Here is a 20,239-nt window from a genome sequence, read left to right on the forward strand (position 1 = left end):
GAAAAAAATCTTAATTTTGGGTTATACATATATTTTATTGTGAATTTATCATAATATATTTGGATAAACAAATATTCAGATTAGATAAGATGCCTATCCATATCAGACCCTAAAAGTATTCGGATAAAAAAAATTACAGATAAATTTACCTGAACTCTTAATCAGATAAAAAAGAATTTATCCATACCCAAATAACTTGGGTAGGATGAGTCGAGTAAGTGGATATCATCTAACCCATTGTCAGCCCTAAACATAACTTCCCACCAAACATTACAAAACCAATTAGGTGGGAGCCTGTCGAAGCACTCATAGATTTTTTTTTTTCATAGATATTATTTGGTAAGTGATTCAGATTGAATTTGTTTTAGAAGATTTGATAAGTATCCCACCGAATATAACTTTCTATCAAATATTACAAATCTAATTCGGTAGGTACCTACTAAACATTACAAAATAGATTTGATAGATGTGATTGGAGGTGTTAGGGTTACACAAGATGAGTTTTGTTCCATAGGTACCCATCAACTCGATTTTGCAATGTTCGGTTGGAAGTTATGTTCCATAGGATACTTACTGAATCGGCTAAAATAAATTTGGTCTAAAAAAAAAAAGCTTAAGTGGGCACAGATAGCATATATGGTGGGCACCATCGGCACGACTCTTCTAACTTCAACCCAACGTTCAGACCTCTGCAACAGACATTGTGTTAGGATGGAAGGACACACGTTGTTTTATAGCGATCAGTACAGACCTCCTATGGGCATCCAGGGAGCATCCTTGTTTATTTAATTTTTGAAAGGTTTAGTTCATGTTCAAAGGCCTACATTTTTTAAACCTTAGATTAAAAATCATTATTCATTTTGCCAAAAAGTTCACTTAATGAAATTTTAAATTGCACTAACTCATTTATAGGTGTAGAATGATATAACAAATTGTCTTCATCTAAAGATTAGGATCAAGATTTCATCAAATTTAGAATTTAAATCCATTAGAATTTAGTTTTAATCAGAGTTATTTTCTATAGAAGCCCTATTAGATTTCTTGCAAGTTGGAATCGAATAGTGAAAGAATTTTTTCTTCATGAACCACGGTCTGCTCTCCGATGCTACGATCAGGCCCACACGCTCTTGAATCCTATCCCCAAAACTTTCACTATCAATATTTCTCCTCATTTTATAATTTTTCTGATCAACAAAATCTTCATGTATCATTCAATCTGATGGTGTCTCCATCATCAAATACTCTTGGGAGATACCATAATCAAATGGCCCTCCAGATTCCAAAAAGAATTTCTTCGCATCTTGGCGATTCGTTCTTGGACAACAGATCCCAAAGACCAAGATCTGCACCTGAGAGAGAACCTTCCCTTCATTTAACCAAACAGGGTGAGTCGGATCATGGATCCAGATAGGACCCAGATCCATAAATGAGAGAGAAACGGATTGCAAGCTTTGAATTAAACTTGGAACTACTAAGTAGCCTTACAACACTCAACCCAAAGTTCTCTAAATTTCAAATCGCAAATCACCATTATCATGTAAAACACAATTGAGTAGAAATGTAAAGAGGAAAAAAAAAAAATTTGAAACAGAAAAGGAAATACGAGCGAGGGATAACAAAATGCAAACAAGGCAAAAACATATTGGATGATGAAACCCATCTCGCTTCTTCAATAACAGAACTGAAGACTATCGTTGTAGGAGGCTATAGGAAGGCATGTCTTCCAGACGTATCATGTCTTCAAGCAGCAACTCACTTTCTAGTTGACGACGTGTGGACTTCATCACCGTCTAAAAATGAAGGAAAAATAAAAATAAAAGAGAGCTAAAAAAAAAAAAAAAAAAGACAAAAAAAAGGAAGGAAACAGTTATATATATTATTGTTTTGACTGACTAAAGACACATACATTGAAGTCCATGTATGAGGCATGCATCTCGAGCCATTGCTGATCCAACAACTTGAAAGTTATGCAGTAGAGAAGGTCAAATGCTGCTTCGTTTTCTGTCTCACAAACCACAAGTTACATCCAACATAATTTGAGAACTATTGTAAAATGTAATCAATCATATGATCCAGAATACGGATAATTAATTTTAGCCAATTTTCTTTCTAATATATATTTCAGACAAAGACCCACGAAAAGGTCATCACATCTGCACAAGTGCCATGACGGTGTCCTATTGTAGTCAACAAATTCCATCATAACTCAAACCAAACAAGTAAATAGAAAGTAATCGAACGTTACCTGAAAGAAACTTCAAGAAAACAGCACCCATCATCGTCCGGGGTTTAACTGTGGAGTTATAGAGGAATTCAGTTAGTAATGCCCTAGGAAGTTCCATTATTTGAACAGGAATTATAAAATTTCTCAAATTTCTTCCTAGTTGTGAGCAACTTAACCATCATCAGGAATATTTTTGTGAAGGAAGACAACCTTCTATCTCATACTATTGACGGTACTTGGTAAATTATACCAAGGCTTGGCAAGTAAATAAACTCAGTTTTAGAATGAGACTCACTTGTTACATAAAAAATACTTTACAATATTATAATTTACATCATATTTTTCATGATGTAAATACAAAAAAGATGAATCTTGGCCTAAGAGATTAAAATAAAGCATATTATCAAGATATTGGATGGGATAGACCCGGAATTTGGGAAACAATGATTTATATGCCCGTTTCCCGAACAAGTGCCAGTAGCAGTATATGCATATGGACATGTTAGCTGTTATCTAATAGGGATCGGCATGAATCTGTTGAGTTATTACTTGTGCAGTAGTCTATTGATGTCCGTTTGAAGTATCATGACTAATAAGATTACATTGGATTATGTTGCAAAACTTTGAGTACAAAAGTTGAGAAATTTCGTCACTTGCATCACAAATATTTGGCAATTTGGCTTCAGAATAATCACCATTTAAGTATCATGAAGTTGAGGGGAAAAAAAATGCAAACCTGCTTCAAGATCAAGCATCTGAATGAGCATGAATGTGATGTTCACACCAGCTACTGCAAATGGGTACTCCCACAATGCTCGATCTCCTTCTTGCTTTCGGAGAAGATCCTGAAAGGATTTCTGCATGGATAGGTTAGGTTACCTCAGTTTACAGATGGAAACATGGATGGAAGACAAAAATGCTTAGGTGGAACTAAATCTCTGTTACAGTTAGTAAAATGGACAAACATAAACTAGATCAACTCGGAACTGATTCATTATTGCTTGACCAAGTTGCTTACACACAAAACTCATATATCTGTACCCCAAAAAACAAAGACAGCTCAACCTTGGTTTTGGATATCACCCTTTTGGGTGTTTTATCTTTTAATTAAGCCCTCTAATAGCATCTTGTTGTGAGGTGTTGCTTGGAAGAGAGTTATTCTCATTTCTTGAAAACCAATACAGGTTTCTTTCATTTAAAAAATCTGAACTTCAGTTTTCTTGTTATTTAATTTTAACAATAATTAATTTAATGTGTTTTAAGTTTATTTATTTTTACTTAATTACTGCATAACCATATGCTCCTCGTCATCATCAAAGCCTTATCCCAACTCCCAAGTAGTTCAGCTATAAATCCTATCCCGCCATTCAATCCTCTCTAAAGTCATGTTTTCTTTAATCGTGGGTCTTTCAACGTATCAAAAAGAAAAGTCGTCTTCAAATCCATTCTTACGATCTTAATCTGTGTCCTTCCTCTTGCTTTTAGAACCTTCAACCTATCTGTTCCTTCTAGCTGGGTCTGTTAACTACTGAAAAGGTTTACTTGAAGCATCAAAAAAGGTTTACAGGTCTTTTGAAATAATAAAATATACAGATTTGCTTAAACAACCTTTTGGTGAAGCACATGATCATCACACTAAATTGCTTTTTCACTTGCATAACAATGAACATAATCAAGTTGGGATCCTGATACGTCCAACAATGTCATTGGTTCAAAATGGTCATCTGCAATCCCTTCCAAAGCAGTCTTTTAACAGCCAGATAAGTTCAAAAGTTTATACATTATATGATTATGATCATCAAACCATGCCAATTTAGCTGAACAGATTCAAATTAGATCCTCTAAAGTGTTGGTCTCATAGGTTTCACTGTGCACCAAGGAAGCATGTACACCGCACAATCGTAATCATCTACACCTTATGCCAAACATTGGGAGGTCCACATGAATAATTTTGTCATTCAAAAGCAAATGACTTCAGACCCTTACTATTGCAATCCACCTGATTTTGGCTTCCAAATGCACCTTTTTAGGGATTTTCACTTGCAACAATTTGCCTTGTCCTGACTCAATTGTTTTCATTTCATTTACTTGTCAATGGCACTAATATCAAGATTTGTCATGGACTAACCAAAGCCACCTGAGTTTAAAGATACGACTTGTGTTCTTTGTTCAAACCTTCAACCATAACTATCAATAGTAAAGTGTCCTCAGGTCAGCATTTAAACCTCTTGGGGGGTTGAAGACTAGAGACGTGTAAGATATGATAACCAATATCTACTCCTAAATCCTAATCGACAGAACTTGCAATGCAAGAAAATACCTTCAAAAATATTTAACAGGTACAAAACACCTCTTACACATTTACAGCCCAAATTCAACCAAATAGGCTCCTCAGTTTAAGCCACACAGGCCCATACTTCAACTGTTGAAGGCATATTCCCTATCTCCACAAAGCCTGTGGTAGCTTCTTGGGTTATAGACAAACAAAAGCAGAATTAAAAAAAAATCTTATCTCCATAATTTTTATGAAACAAAAATATTAAGTATTTCATCAGCATATTGATATCCTAGAACACATTTTAGAAATCAGAACATAACATGAGATTTTTCAACATATTGGAGATATTGGTTATAGATAAGAAGTAGATATTATTATCGTGCAGATAAGAATGTGTTATCATTGGTCATAAAACACATTATTGAGAACAATTAGAAAGGGATTCCTTTGAACATGGTAATATTTTATCTTAAAGTGCTATGATAAAGTATAAAAGAACCATAAAATTTAATATTCAATAAATTGAAGCATATAATGAAATTTGGAACAAAATAAGAGAAAACTTATTAGAAAAAAAAGAGAAAATAATGAATTTCTTACGAGATATCTAACTCTTCACTGCCAGAGGGAACTTCATTCTTAGAAATCTCAGCAAATCACTAATGAGATTAAAAACCATTACAGATATCCATATCTGTGCGCAAGAGTCGGGATTATACATTTTTATAGCCAGCCCACATATTCATTCTAGGTTAAGGCTGAAAATACACTAATATCATCAAAGCCTAATCCCAAAATTTTAGGTTCCTCTGTCTAAATCCATGTGTACACTTCTCCATTAGAATGTTAAGAAAACAAACCCCAACAGTAAAATGTATGTCAATGATCTCCATGCATGAAATGCGCACTCTCTACATAAAATAGTATGCTTTGGTTTGTATAAGCTAACAGTACAATTACCCATAAAACAAAGTTCAAACTAGACTCATATCAAAACCTCATATTGTAGTTGTACTATGGAGTACATAGAAGTGTAACCTCTTATAGAGAGACAAATTAATAAATACAACATAATAAATGAGATACTAGGGTCCAGGGAGCTTTTAGACGATTCTAATAACACTTCAGCATTAGTATTTTGAAGGACTAGACATGGAAGTTACTCTAGCAGAGAGATCAATTCATTCTAAACATAAAGGAAAACATATGCCATCGCTACATAGTTGTGACCAATTTTGTGACATGACAACACTAAATCTATCATGGGTTAAAGGGTTCAAAATCCAACAAAGCTAATATAAGCGTTCAAGTACTTATGGGAGAGAGAAAAACAGCAGCAGAAGCAGCACAAGAGGACATACCGGGTAGGTCCTTGCAAAGAACAATAAGTTCTCCAGTGATATGAAACCACCTCCCCTACCATACAAATTCAAAATAATTTATATAAAGCATGCACTAAACTGAAAACCAGTAACAGAAGGGTTGCAGAAGATGACAAAGGAAAGACTAATGTACCTGAAATCTGTAGAAGGATCTTTTCCTTGCCATCCCATCTCCTTCCATTGCTCAGATATTAAACCCTGAAGCTCCTCTCCAGGATAGGCAGCATTCCACAAAGCCCTCAATGTTTCCTACAATAATCTAACAGTAGTTAGTAACAGGAAACAGTAGTCCTCACCACACAAACTTGTAGGTTGCACCAATGTCCTAAAACTTGGACTGTTCCAGAAAGGTTATATATGGTCACACACACAATATTACAAATAGAAAAAGTTAGAAAAAGAATCAACAATAGCAAAGATAAATTTATATAAGACAATATCCGCCAAAATCACACCATCCATTGGCCATATTGGACCGCCCAGATAAATTAATAAATCCATTATGGGACTTGTCAAGTCGAGCCCTTCCTCTATGTTGTGCTGTGAATGGCTCTCATGGAACTGAAATCAGTGTGCTTAAAGGAGTACATGGGGAGGTAGCTGGCAGTTGACACAAGGATCACCTGAAATGAAAGATCTGATTCCTGCCCCTCTCTCTCTCTCTCTCTCTCTCTCTCTCTCTCTATATATATATATATATATATATATATATATGATAAGGGTTTCCCTGCTGCTTAAGGAAGGATTATGGCTCAGCAAGGTTCTTTCTTCTGTGGTGGACTCCTCTAAAGTTCTCTAGGAGAAACATATTTCGGCAGGAAGAACTCTGATAGTCTCTTCGAATCAGAACACCAGGGGTATATTCCTGAAACTGCAGGTTTTTCAAGATGGTTCTAAAACTTTGGTGCTGGATCTTCCAAAGGGGTGGGATGGGAAAGGGTGGCTAGCAATCAGCTTTAAACTGAAGGTTCTATGCGATCCAGAAGAGAAAATGGAGATGGATGATGAAGTGGATAAGTTCAAGCAGAAAGGTTCGAGGGCGGATGTTACTATTAGAGGACAAGCTGATGAGGTCTAATCTAGTGAAATACTGAAGATCCAAGAGGTTCAGGCAGTTCAGGGGAGATTCATTGGTTCTTTTTTCTAGGGAAGACTGTTTTGGGGTCTGGAGAGCAGCTGTGGTGTGCACAGCCGATTCCAATTGGTTAACTGCAACCTTCTGAAGGAGGAGGTCAGACACAGACTCGGGAAGGAGAATAGCAAATGGAAGATGAAACTAGAGAAGCATGCTTGGGGTAACAAGAAGATGATTATCATCGCTGAAAACAGAACCATAGCGAAAGCGATAATCTGGCTGGAAATTGCAACATTAGGAGACGTAAACGTTAGATTCTCCCAATGGTTTGCAAATGTGAACAAACTTGCAGATACGTGGGAATTGGAAGGTACGTGGGTGTTAGTGGAAGGGTTACCTTTCAATCTTTGGGGGACCCAAGTGTTTAACTTTATTGGGAGGAACTTAGGTGGTCTAATGGAGGTGGACCCAAGTAAAGCGAAGATGGCAGATCTGTCTTGCGCAAGACTTAAAGTTCATTTTTGTCCTTGGAGGATGCCTGGAGGTTTATGGGTGGAAGCTGGGGGTTTTCATCATAAAGTAGCCATTGTTATTGATGAGGATCATTGGCCGAATCAAGTCCAGGTTGACCGGAAGGGTAAATCTAAGATGGTCGACGATGGGGTTAATTTTTATGTTAATTTTTTATTTAAAAAATATTACTTATAATTTATAAAATATTTGCAATCTGTGGAATCAAACCGACTTTAATTCGATTTGGGTTGGTTTGGTTCCAATGGAATTTGGTTTGGTTCTGGTTCTTATTTAGTAGAACCGACCTATGTCGGTTCGGTTCCAATTTGACCTCAAACCGAACCGAACCGAACCAAGTTGCACCCCTAGTTTCTATGGATCCTTTCGCATCCTCATCATATGAGGTTTCTGTTACAGAGTTCACCGGTGATCGGAAACAGGGACGAGGATGCTTCGAAGGGTTAAAGGTTTTGATAAAGCTAGGCAGTAGGGTTGTAGCAAATCCAGGGGAAATTTTCAAAAGTAAGATGGCAGACTGTTCGATGGTAAGTTCTGATGTAGACAAGTTAACTACGGCAATGACACGTGGAGTTTATCTGGGGTTGGGAAAGGCGAGTAGGAGATGTATAAAGAGGAACAGGAGGTTTATAAAGATTGACCCCGAAGAGTGTTAGACGCGTGGATGGGAGGAGTAAAAAGTTTTATCTATCTGGGACACGTGCCAAGAAAATGAGGAGGCCCAAAACCATCAAGGAGACATGTAATAGATGTGTGGCAAACGAGCTGATGGAGTCGAGTGGGGAGGAGTCACTCGTTAACCATTGACTCAATTTGAGGTAAGGCCGTGAAACATGTTTTCGAGGCCCATGAGCTGGAGACGTCAGAATGTGATGGTGGGGCTTATTGTCGCAATTCTAGTGAGTCCTCTTGAGGCCCAATTGGGCGTGGATATGGATCCGACAGTAGTGAGCCAGCCCATAGAGTCTTGTCGCGAGGTCTTTGGGCCCTTGGTGTCCCCTTGTGCTCCTGAGGTCTAGATAGCTTTGGATCTGGGCTCGTTTGAGAGTAAGTCTAGTTGCGCAATTTATTCATTGGGCCAAAGGCAGGGGGTTCAGTTTTGACAAGAGGTGGGCAGATCTGTTTTAATAAGGATTTGATAACGTTGGGAGAACTTTCTGTATCGAGAACGGGTTGAATCTTTAGTCGTTGCCAGGAGAAGCTCGACAATGGTGACACTGGTCAATTTACAACTATCTTCTCACTCAGGCGTACCCATCCTCGACCTTTTTGATCGTCAGGTTCTTTGGTAAATCATTTCTCGATGAATCTAGGATTGGTCGTGCGTGCAATAGCGTCTGATCTCAGTTTTATCAATTCTTTCTTGAACAATATACCCGGAATAAATAAAGAAGGTAATTTGATCAATCTTGGGGAAACGGAAGCGAGCACGATAGCTATAATAGTCTATAGTTGGAATTCAGATAGGATTTGGGATCTAGGGGTTGCAGTGGGGATCAGTTTGGATAGTTCGACTTCGGAAAAAGGAGTTCTGTTAGCAGTGGCCTCCTACCAAGACTCAGTGATCAAAGATAGGATTCGAAAGGTTAATACTTGAAGGACAGAAGTTCCAATTGAGTTGGAATTTACAAAGGAACGGGTTGAATGTTCCTCATCCCCTAGCTATTCTTGGTCAGTAGTGGAGCAAGAAGAGATGGAGGAGTTGTTGTTAAACTCATAAGTGATTAGAAGCAAGAAATGGTCTATTGTCGAGGATTTGGAGGTTCTGGGGAGGGAAAATGGACATGTAGATGGCAAGAGAAACTCAGGCAAGGGTAAGGGGAGCAAAACATTAGTTTTTAATGTCGTTTAAATTATTAGTGTAGAACATCAGGGGTTTGAATGATCCAAGGAAAAGGGCAGTGATCAAATCCTTTATCAGTAGCTCGAAACCGCAGATTGTGGCTCTTCAGGAATCAAAATTGGAGTTTGTAGATCAGAGGGTGGTTTCGGATTTATGGGGCAGCAATCATGTGGGTTGGTGTTTTGTTCCAGCTATTGGGACAGTAGGGGGCATTATCTTGCTGTGGGACAGTAGGAGATTGGTGGTGGAGGATTCACTGTTAGATGCTTTTTCTGTTTCCATTTTGTGTAGGTTATCCGATAGTGATTTCCAGTGGGTTTTCATAGGAATTTATCGGCCATCGAAGGATAGGGATTTTGAATAGTTCTAGGAAGAATTGAATGATGTCAATGTTTACTGGGGTGTGCCGTGGTGCATTGGGGGCGATTTTAATGTTATCCGATTTTCGTTCAAAAAGTTAGGGGGTTCAAGGATGACGTTGAAAATGAGAAAGTTTGATTATTTTGTTCATAATAATGAGTTGGTTGATTGACTTTTAAATGGGAGGCAATTCACGTGGTCTAATAACCAAGGGATCCCAGTCATGAGCAAACTCGACAGGTTTTTGGTATCTTTTAGTTGGGACGATCACTTCGCAGATTTTTCTCAAGTTACATATCTGAATCTGATGTTGGGTCATTGCCCTATTCTTCTTCAGGTGGGCACAGTTGTTAGGCGGCCGTCTCCGTTTAGATTCGAGAAATGTGGCTTTTACAAGAAAACTTTGAGGAACTTATCGAGAATTGGTGGTCGTGTTCAGATTTCTTAAGAAAGTCAGGAGTAGTGTTTCGACTGAAACTTAAATTCATCAAAGACAAACTCAAGAAGTGGAACAAAGAGGTGTTTGGGAGAGTAGAAGTGAAGAAAAAGAAACTATTGAGGGAGTTGGAGAAGCTAGACACTAGAGAGGAAATAGGCTTGCTTTCTCCAGGGACTAGAGCTAAGAGGGGAGCTATTCAGGAGGAATACAATAAGGTGAATTTGGAAGAGATGTGTTGGAGACAAAAACCGAGCATTCGCATGGCTAATGCTCACAGGAGGTCTAGCAATATTTGTAAAATTAGGATTGGGGGACGGTGGGTGGAAGGCTAGGAGGAGATTAAGAAAGGTGTGGCCGACTTCTACGCAAACTTATATTCTGAAACGCATGATGTCAGACCAAGATTGGATGGATTGCACTTTAACAATATATCTAAAGCACAAAGATTATGGTTAGAAGATCCTTCGAGGAAGAGGAAGTTTGGGAATCTATTTGTAGCCTTTGTTCAGATAAAGCCCCTGGACTAGACGGATTCACTTTGGGTTTCTTCAAGAAGAGTTGGGGCATTATTAAGGTGGATTTGATCCTAACAGATCTTTTCGAGAATGGGGTGTTAGATATAGGGTTGAACTACATGTTTGTGACTCTTATTCCTAAGAAAGCGGGGGTAGAAGACATTGAGGATTTGAGACCAATCAGTTGGGTGGGCAGCACATTTAAAATCATCTCTAAATTGCTCACAATGAGAATGAAAAAGGTTTTATCTGGGATCATTGGTATTAGTCAAGGGGGCTTTGTGAGTGGGAGACAAATCTTGGACAGAGTCCACATAGCGAACGAATGCCAAGTTCGAGGTTTAAATCGGGAATCCCGGGGTTAGTTTGCAAGATAGATTTTGAGAAAGCTTGCGACCACGTTAGTTGGAGCTGCCTTAGATATTTATTGGGTAGAATGGGGTTCGACTACAAGTGGATTCACTGGGTGATGAGGTGCATTTCTTCCCCAACTTTTTCGATCTTGGTGAAAGGTTCTCCAGAAGGCTTCTTCAGAAGTTCTAGGGGTCTACCGCAAAGGGATCCTCTATCTCCCTTTTTGTTCCTGGTGGTGGTAGGGGCTTTGGGTAGAATGGTGGGGAAAGTCATGGAGAGTAGTGATCTTATTGGCTTTCAACCAAGTAGAGAGGACCTAATTGTAACCCAATTGTAGTTTACAGATGACACACTGATTTTCCTGGATACTAATGTCGAGCAGATGAGGTTCCTAGGAGGTATTCTTTGTTGCTTTAAGGCAGTCACAAGTTTACGTGTAAACCTTAGAAAAAGTAAAGTGTATTTAGTGGGTCAAGTTCTAGAAGTGGATTTCTTGGCTGCAATGTTGGGGTGTTACGCGGATGTTCTTTCTTTTTCTTATCTAGGCTTACCCTTTGGAGCCCCTTACAATAACAAGAGTCTATGAGAACCCGTGATAGAAAAAGTCTCCAAGAGGTTATCTAGATGGCAAGCGAGCTACTTATTAAAAGGTAAACTAACTTTGATTAAAAGTATGTTATCTAGCATCTCAATTTACTATCTTTCCTTGTTCATAGTTCTTAGAAGCGTGGAGCTAAGGCTAGATAAGTTGTTTAGAGACTTCCTACGGCATGACACAATAGGGAAAAACAAGCTTCATTTAGTTAGTTGGAGAAATATTTATTGAGTTAAGAAAGGGAGAGGTCTTGGATTCAAGAAGATCGGAAGGCCCAATGGGGCCTTGCTTGGAAAGTGGTTATGGAGATTCGGGGTGGAAAGAGAAGGATTATGGAGAAAGGTGATAACAGCAAAATTTGGAGAAGATCTGTGGGGGTAGGAGAGTGGAACAGCTAGATGTCCTTAAGGATGTGGGGTGTGGAAGGGTATCTTGAAAATTTTACCTCAATTCAAAAAAATGGTTACTTACAAGGTGGGAAGGGGGGGACAAAGTTAGATTTTGGGATGATATCTAGTGTGGGTAATTCTTTGAAGGAAAGATTTTCAATGATTTTTGTGTTTTCCATGAAAAAGAAGCATCCGGTTGCAAGCTTTAGAGTGTTGGAAAATAAATCTACAGGATGGGATTTGGGTTTCAGAAGGTTGTTGAATGACTGGGTGATGATGGAAGTGTCTGAGTTGATAGGTTTGCTAGATGGCGTGTTAGTAGATGATCGAGCGGACGATGGAAGATTATGGGCTCCCAATAAAAAAGGTTTATTCTTGATCAAGGATTTCTACAAAGACCCCGCCTATAGAGGAGAGTTGTCCTTCCCTCACGTTGCGTTTTGGGGCCCAAGGGCACCCTCTAAAGTCGTTTTTTTTCCCCTGGACAGTGGTTTGGGAAAGAATTCAAACAAAAGACCTTCTTAGGAAAATAGGCTTTTGCGGACCTAACGGATGTTGCATGTGTTTATCTAATGCGGAATCCACCAATCAACTTTTAGTTCATTGTGAGGTTGCAAGTAAGATTTGGGATCATGTTTTCTTTATGTTTGGGGTGGATCGTTGTGCCCCGGGCAACATCAAAGGTATTTTTGAGGAATTGCTTCAGATGGATTGGGTTTTCGCCATGCTAAAAAGTTAATTTGGAGTTTAACGTCATTCATGATCCTTTGGGGTATTTGGCTTGAGCGAAATGCTAGGACTTTCCAAGGAAACTTGAAGTCAATAGAAGAGATGATTAGATCAATTTTTGGATTTCTTTTCTTTTGGTGCAAAATATTCAAGGAGTTTAAAGGGATTTTTTTCGAGGACTTTTTGACTTGATGGGATTTCATTTGACTCCCCCTCTTTGTATCCTTCTTTTCAATCTCTCATCAATCAAAAAAAAAAAAAAAATCTTCGACAATGGAGCAAAAATTAAAAATCAAAATCGTGGGAGCAGAAAAAAAAAAAAAAAATCCTCCAGTTAAGAAAAACTTGGAAGACCCACCCACCAAGGGATCCTAGGAAGGCCCTGCGGACAGACACATCACCTTGGATAAAAGCCTAGAGACAACCTGGGATGGGGAAGGTGTTAACCATAACGGTTCTGACTACGTTACGTAACGTAACGGTTAACTTACCCCCACCCCCAATGCGCTCTGACATAGTAGTTGATATGTCGTTTTCCCCCTTCTCCTGACAAAGCAAATAACTGATGGATTAGGATATCCACCACGACAACTCACCAACTCTCGTACCTGCAAAGTATGGACCCCATACCCAGCCATGTCAGCCAGGCATGGGAAGGAATGTTGAACAAGATTTTGATATGTGCCCATCCTAACACGTGAAAGCTTGAAAAGTCCGATAGTTAGAGGGGTGTCTAATCGGGGTATCTGATCTATAAATAGGGGACCAACGAAGGCCAAAGGTACACAATTTTATCTCTTTGAGCCAAAAATCTGTCAAAATCTCACCTAACTTGATTGTCGAGAGTTCGTATGTCCTCCACCGAGAAAAGGAGGAAGGGTAGTAATTGTTCATAGAGAGATCTAAAGCGGGATCAAAGAGGAAAGAAAACTTTTGTACCCACACAAACAAACAAAAAAAGATAAAACAAAATAGTAGGTAAAGCAAAGAATCCCAAAAATCCCCAATCCCATCCAAAAACAAATTCAAAAGTTAAACCCCCCACACTGCACAAACTGATTGGTTTGCAATAAAATAAGTGTCAACTTCTAAAAGATGATTTAAAGGATCTTGTATGCCAGCCCTCAAAATTTCTTTCATTAATTCCTTCCAAAGGCCCAACAAATCGCAAATGGAAAAAAGGGGGAGAAGAAAGATGAAGGAGGAAAACCGAGTAAAAAAGAGCAAATGGAAAACAATCCCTTGTGATTACATAACTATAAACTTTTATTTTTATTTTTTCTTTTTTCCAACAGGCTGATATGGGAACCACTAATGCAAGACAACAAGCCATCAACGAAATATATTTCCCAATGATTCATCTTTCTTCAAAAGTCAAATCCCAAGAGGGGTCATCTCCATTCCAAATTGAGATATTCAACAACATTCTTCTTTTCATTCAATCTTTAGATTGAATAAGGTTATCACCATTCACCACACCCCTTATCCTCCTAGAAGGTACTTTATTACTCTTACCTACTTCAAAGTTAAGACTGTTAACAAATTCGAGGTGACCATTGCTAATGCTTCTCTTCATGCTACTTATGTAAAATTGATGAGGTAACCCACTACCCCCTTGCTACCACATTTACACAGAATGACATTTATCCACATATTGGTAGATTCTAGTCCAAATCTCCAAAGCCCATTTACTTAGAATGCAGAGTTGGGGCAGCTTGCACGATGCAGCTCACAAGATTATTAGGATTTCCACATATAGTACCCCAAGGACCACCTCGCAAGGTTTGGCTGCAAGCCTACAAGGATTTTTGTGTCATGCATCCCTACCTCAACAAAGGATTTTGACATTGGTAAGCTTAAGCCTACCACAGGAGAAACATCCCATTGTGCAACTCACAACGCCACTATCAATAGCCGATCAAACACCCAATAGTTCGTTGTCAGCTTCATACAATGATGTGATCTCCGACAAGGGTATCTCATACCATCTAGTCTCTAACAGCCACCTTCACAGAGTCCGTCACTACTGTATTCATTACTGCCAGTAAATAATCCTCACAAAGCAGACAACAAATATTGCACCATTGGTATTCATCCGTTGCTTCGCTACTCAATCATTACTTTACACAAAACTAAAATTCTCATTCTGGATCCAAATACCCTACACAATCTTGGTTCACAAACCTAAATTAAACTAGTCGTATGACAAGGATTTGTTGACACCACACAACCAACACCTACCCATTTTTCTAGGAACCACAGTGTTCAGGCCCTAGTAACAGGAATATTCAGCTAAGTATACCCCTCCCGCTCTGAAATCCAACACCCACTTATGATCCTAAAATAGTTCAATTTTCAACTTTATATGAAGCTCTCACGTCTTTCTAGGCATTTCCAATGCAAAGACGTAAGAAAATCATTAGCAACTAAAACTCTACCCAAGATTTGTTTACCCTCTGCGAAGGCATCTTTCTCAAACAAAATCTATCCAAATTCTTAGGCAAGTTCATATATCAGTTCATAGCCAAATAGTATGCGCATCAATCCAATCATAGAAATTAACACATATTTCATATAAATTACAATAAAAAGGAGATTTTTAACATGATTTCTGAGTACATATTTACCTGGTGCTCAAGATTTGAACTATCATATGAAACTTCTATGCGCCTTTGTAACCTCAGCAAGCATTCTTCCTGAAACCACAACCCCACCCCCCCACCAAAAAAAAAAAAGAAGGATTAGGGCATCAACGTTATTTTGTGATAGATGGATATCAATGGAAAAAAGGCAAATCACAATTTGCTCCAAGTCCTTGTTCTCATACAACCATCATCATGATCATCAAAGCCTTATTCCAAAAATATAGAAGCCAAATAGAAAGCTATTTCAGTACCTAATTTTATATGATATGATTGATAATATAAACAACAACAACAAAACAAACACCAACGGAAACTTGAACATGAATTAAAATGATAAATGAGACAAATTCAAAAAGTATATAAGAATTCAATGAGCGAGTATACATTAATTGTCTCACTTCACATGTTATTATTTTGAAAGGTCAAGCCATTGAGAAAGTTATTTCAAAGAAGAAGGGAAATTTAGTGAAAAGGCTTAGGCAAGCCCAAGAATTGGGACTTGTTGGTCACCTTGGCATCAATACAGTAAATTTACCAATCTAGACTTAATTTGAAGAGTAAGAGTTTAGTGATACAATACAAAATTATGAAAACAGAAAAAGGAAAAATGACACAAGGACAAATTGGAGTCTTGTTAATACATGCAACCAAACTGGTAATTGAGTACATATCCAGTCATTAAGAAGAGAATCCTAACTCCAAAGTCCCATAATAGCTCATTTGTCTATCCAAACATGAAATTATTTATGGGGTAGTTTCTCCTAACAGAAAGACTGTTTAGGTGCAACTTCGAGTAGGTCCACCATTTCAATATTACCCTCTGAAATAGGGATTGATAGAGGTACATTGAGAGGACTACCTTTGACTTTGATCCTTGCAAGTCTGAGGTCTCAAAAGCTTGGTTAGCAAATGGTCAACTTCCAAGCGTTAACCAACCAAGTACATGTGTGGTCAACTTAGATTGGAAAGTTGGACACCCTTGTTGAAGTTGTATTGGTTTATGCTGCTGCTGCCTAGAACTTTTTGTTGACCACACAAAGCCAAGCCCTTTGTTACCAATGTATCCTATTCTCATTTCTTTTAACTTTCATGCAAAAAAAAAATATTATTTTTTATAAGTGACTTTCGTGCAAATTTCAAATATTTTAAGTTGATATTTTAATTAATTCCAAACTTTTGAAGAAGGATCTTTCATTCTTCTATTCTCTAGAAAAGAAATTAATAAACAGTGAACACATTGTAAAAAAAGATGCCTATTTTCAAGTATTCATTTAAAATAATTCTGGAGCAATCAGTAATGTGGGGAAGCAGTGGAGGGTACACAAATCTGAACTTCACATTAAGGTGCCTAAGTATTATTTTCCAGAAGATTTAGTAATTGCATGGTGCACATAAACAGCACAGTATACAATGAACACAATTGATATACAGTAATGTTGGACTTAGAATTAACTGAACTACAAGAAGGATGTTTATTACCTGGGAAGGAGTTAAGTCAAATGATGGGCGAGCATCACTGTCTCTTCTCTGAGCACAAACGCAAGAAAGACCTCTGCCAATCCAAGCTGCTGATCCTGCCACAACCTCAGCTGTAGCAAGACAAGATCGCCAGCAGTTGATATTGGAGTTTCCATACTTCAAATTACCAAAATAGTTATCTACAAGATTGTAAAACAACGAACTTCTGTTGACCCAAAGGATACTAACCTGCCTTACTAAAATTTCCTATCAGAAGTCTAAAATTACCACAGTATATTCCTAGTTACAAACAAGTAAATGAAATATTTTCTAGTCAGAATGTAGCAGACGACAATCTCTAAAGGCGTGCACGATTGCAAATATAAAAAAATTCTCAAGAAAATCATTTTCACAGGAAAATGGATTTCTTCAGAAAATGTTTGTCAGTTTTCTATTGCACCGAGGACAATGTCATGAAGAGAGTTGGCTTTAGTTTTTCGGTGGGGGTAATCATGAGAGAATAACATTAGGATTTTCCCAAGCTGAATGGAAAATCATTTTCAAAAGGGGAAGGGTAAGAGAATAGTTTTCCATAAGAATGGGAAGGAAAAATGGTTTTCCCTTGCAAATACATGATCATACACCTGCAAACCACATTTTCCTGTCAATTTTCCCACGAAATCATACAGACCCTACATGTAACTGCCATAAACAACACCAATACTGAAAAATAACTAAATCATGCAATTCAGAGAAAATAAAACAAAGAAAAACAGTATGATTGAACTAATTTTACAAAAATGTGCTCCACCATATCATTTTTAAGCTTAATGACTACTAGGTCCTATTCCAAACCCTAAATGGAGTCGAATCTTTTAAAGATAATCAGCGGAATACAAAGTACAAAGTACATATAAAAGGATATGACAAGTTAATGGCTAATATCAGATCAACGTTTACCAAAATCTTTAGTGCCATCACGGATCAACAACATCAAGGAAAATCTCAGGCACTCTAATTGGATTGATGGTGTTCTCCATGCGTCTTTGTGGACATACATTCATATGCCTAATTTTATTTTAATTTTTTAATTTTGGTTGATAAGTTGCACTTGAACCGTAACAAAGTTATTTCTATCGCTACAATTGTTTCAGCCCAAATGTTCAATCTTTTATATGCTGTTCCATGCTTTGTACACAATGGAGTCAGAAATATATATCGGATCTTATAAAGATGAAAATCAAACAACCATTTCACTTCAGGTCTACCTGGAAGAATGATTACTTAACACGCATGAATTCCACAATTCAGCCATCTATATATATATATATATGTTAAATTAACCCAATACTGAAGTATAGTGAAAAAAACACATCTGGCATTATTAGATATGAGATACTACAGTTAACTATTGTTTTGCTTTCTAAAAAATCTCCACGGCTTCAATTTAAATAAAAGCACTAATAATCAGGAAAATATACAAATTACACCATTTTCAACATCAATAAGAAACAATTAACACCATTTCGCATAGCATCTAACAGGAAACCAAATGAAAATCTGGAATATCAGAACTTCCTCAAAATCAACAAGTGAAACAGAAAGGACAAATACAATGTAGCTGAACATACTGGTTCGAATTATAAATTTAACTCGTTTCAAAGGACTATAAGGTTTAATCAACATTTTCCAGGAAAAAAATAGTAAATTTATAACATACCAGAAGTTGAATGGCAATTGCTGCCTCGCTCAAGGCCTTGAGAAATCCTCCTCACTGCGACGAAAGATTCACCACGGTCATCCATATCAGCCCACCTAAACCATCTCTGAACCAATCCAATCCAACATCTCAGACCTAAACCCCTTAGATTCCTACACAGGAAGACAGAAAAGAGTAAACGATGTAAAATGTAAGGTTTTCGAATCAAATCTCCTCGATACAACAACAAAAACGGATTAAACGATACAAATTGATGTTCCTTGGAATAAAATCGATCCAAAATCGGATCAAATCTCCTCAAAAGAACCAGAAAAAAGAAAATGAGAAGATTACTGTATGTTAAACAGCTTAAAACTCAACAATACCAGCAGGAAATCAATCTATAATACCAAAGATTCGACTCTCGACTTCGAAGAACAGGTAGAACGATAATTCTAGGGTTTCTTCAATGGCTACTTCGAAACCAGAACAAGATCAAAAGAAACTCGTTCAGATCAATTAAAAGCTCCAATTTAAATTCATCAAGAAACAGACGAAATCAATCGAATTTTTCTATTTCCATGAAAGATTCGAGGAAAAATTCTAGGGTTTCAATATCAGCAGAAGAGGAGTCACAACTCACAAAAGCTGTTTTAATGTGATCTCGCTCTTTTCTCTCCCTCCCTCTCTCTCTCTCCTCTCTTTCAGGCACATATATAGATCTTTCTGGTTTTGCCTTCCCGGTTGCTTGGGTGGCGTTTTTTATTTTTTATTATTCATATTATATTTTTTATTTATTGGTTATTTAGACATGCCCCTCTATGTTTTTGTGAATACGTAAGATACCCCTATAATTTCAAATTGATGACATGCTCCCTTGACATCAATCATCTCCAGTCGATTAATGAAAAATGACCTAGATGTTCTTAGCTTTCAAATATAACTAAGGGTGGACCAAAGTTTATATATATAAAAAATTGAGGGCACCCCACAAAGGTTACGTTCTCCATAACTACATCGTCATCTCTGGTGAATTGACACGTTTGAAAGTTCAAATATAACGTCGAAAAGTTCTCTCTTTTCTTCTCCTTCTAAGTTCAAATATAACGTCGATAAGTTCTCTCTTTTCTTCTCCTTCTCCTCCTTTGATGTCTCTCTCTCTTTCTCTCTATTCTTTTTCTTCTTCTTTGATCTCTCTATATTTTTTCTTCTTCTCCTCCTCTACTCTCTCTCTAAATTTTTTTTTTTTTTTCTTTTCTTTCCTCCAATTCTCACCTGAGTTGTCAAAATAGTTGGAGGATGAGAGGAGTGCCCTTCGACATGTAGTGCACACAACAAAAAATAAAAACAAAAAAAAACAAAAAATTTGATTTTGGTAGTGAATCAATGATGTTCATGAATATAACTAAAATTTTACATATATCTAAATTTTGTAATAAATATAAATTGGTCCAATTCTATTGAACCAAATATAATCATGGTCTAACCAATTTGAAATTTTTGATCCAATCAACGGTTTGAACTTTAACATATTAGAGACGGAGACAATGTTGAATAGATTAAGAATAATTTATCATTGACTTTAAAGATGTTGAAGTTGACATTTTTTTTATAGCAAAAATCTAGTGTTTTTGGTAAAAAAAAAAAGTTTGGAAATGAGGGCAATTAAGTCATTTTATTAATTTATGAGAAAAAAATCAAGGTTAAGGGAGGCATGTCATCA

General features: G+C 37.3%; 1 protein-coding gene across 4 annotated transcripts; it reads right to left on the reverse strand.

The window, feature by feature from the left end:
• Positions 1-1,490: 1,490 nt before the first annotated feature.
• Positions 1,491-19,264, reverse strand: LOC147389308 (uncharacterized). 4 transcript variants are annotated; one of them, XM_086417751.1, is made up of 10 exons: positions 19,160-19,264; positions 18,538-18,689; positions 16,839-16,948; positions 15,342-15,410; positions 6,018-6,133; positions 5,864-5,918; positions 2,961-3,081; positions 2,246-2,293; positions 1,907-2,001; positions 1,491-1,790 (listed from the first exon to the last, which is right to left on the reverse strand). In XM_086417751.1, exons 1-10 carry the CDS (start codon positions 19,228-19,230, stop codon positions 1,689-1,691), a joined length of 939 nt encoding a protein of 312 aa, XP_086273877.1. In that variant the 5' UTR covers positions 19,231-19,264; the 3' UTR covers positions 1,491-1,688. The 4 variants fall into 4 exon arrangements, with proteins under 4 accessions (XP_086273877.1, XP_086273876.1, XP_086273879.1 ...); XM_086417750.1 differs by having other exon boundaries at positions 16,839-17,017; XM_086417753.1 differs by having other exon boundaries at positions 16,839-17,017; positions 18,927-19,264.
• Between the last annotated feature and the right edge of the window lie 975 nt (positions 19,265-20,239).

Source organism: Akebia trifoliata, chromosome 12, assembly GCF_017979445.1.
Source record: "Akebia trifoliata isolate Shusen 1 chromosome 12, ASM1797944v1, whole genome shotgun sequence".
NCBI classification, from domain to species: Eukaryota; Viridiplantae; Streptophyta; class Magnoliopsida; order Ranunculales; family Lardizabalaceae; genus Akebia; species Akebia trifoliata.

Bases quoted from the DNA above. Each gene is read 5' to 3' on its own strand.
- LOC147389308 (XM_086417750.1), bottom strand. From the start codon at position 19,230: ATGTGCCTGAAAGAGAGGAGAGAGAGAGAGGGAGGGAGAGAAAAGAGC. The intron at 18,690-19,159 runs GTGAGTTGTGAC...CTTCCTGTGTAG, and splicing joins ATCACATTAAAACAGCTTTT to GAATCTAAGGGGTTTAGGTC. The intron at 6,134-15,341 runs GTAAATATGTAC...AGATTATTGTAG, and splicing joins GTTCAAATCTTGAGCACCAG to GAAACATTGAGGGCTTTGTG.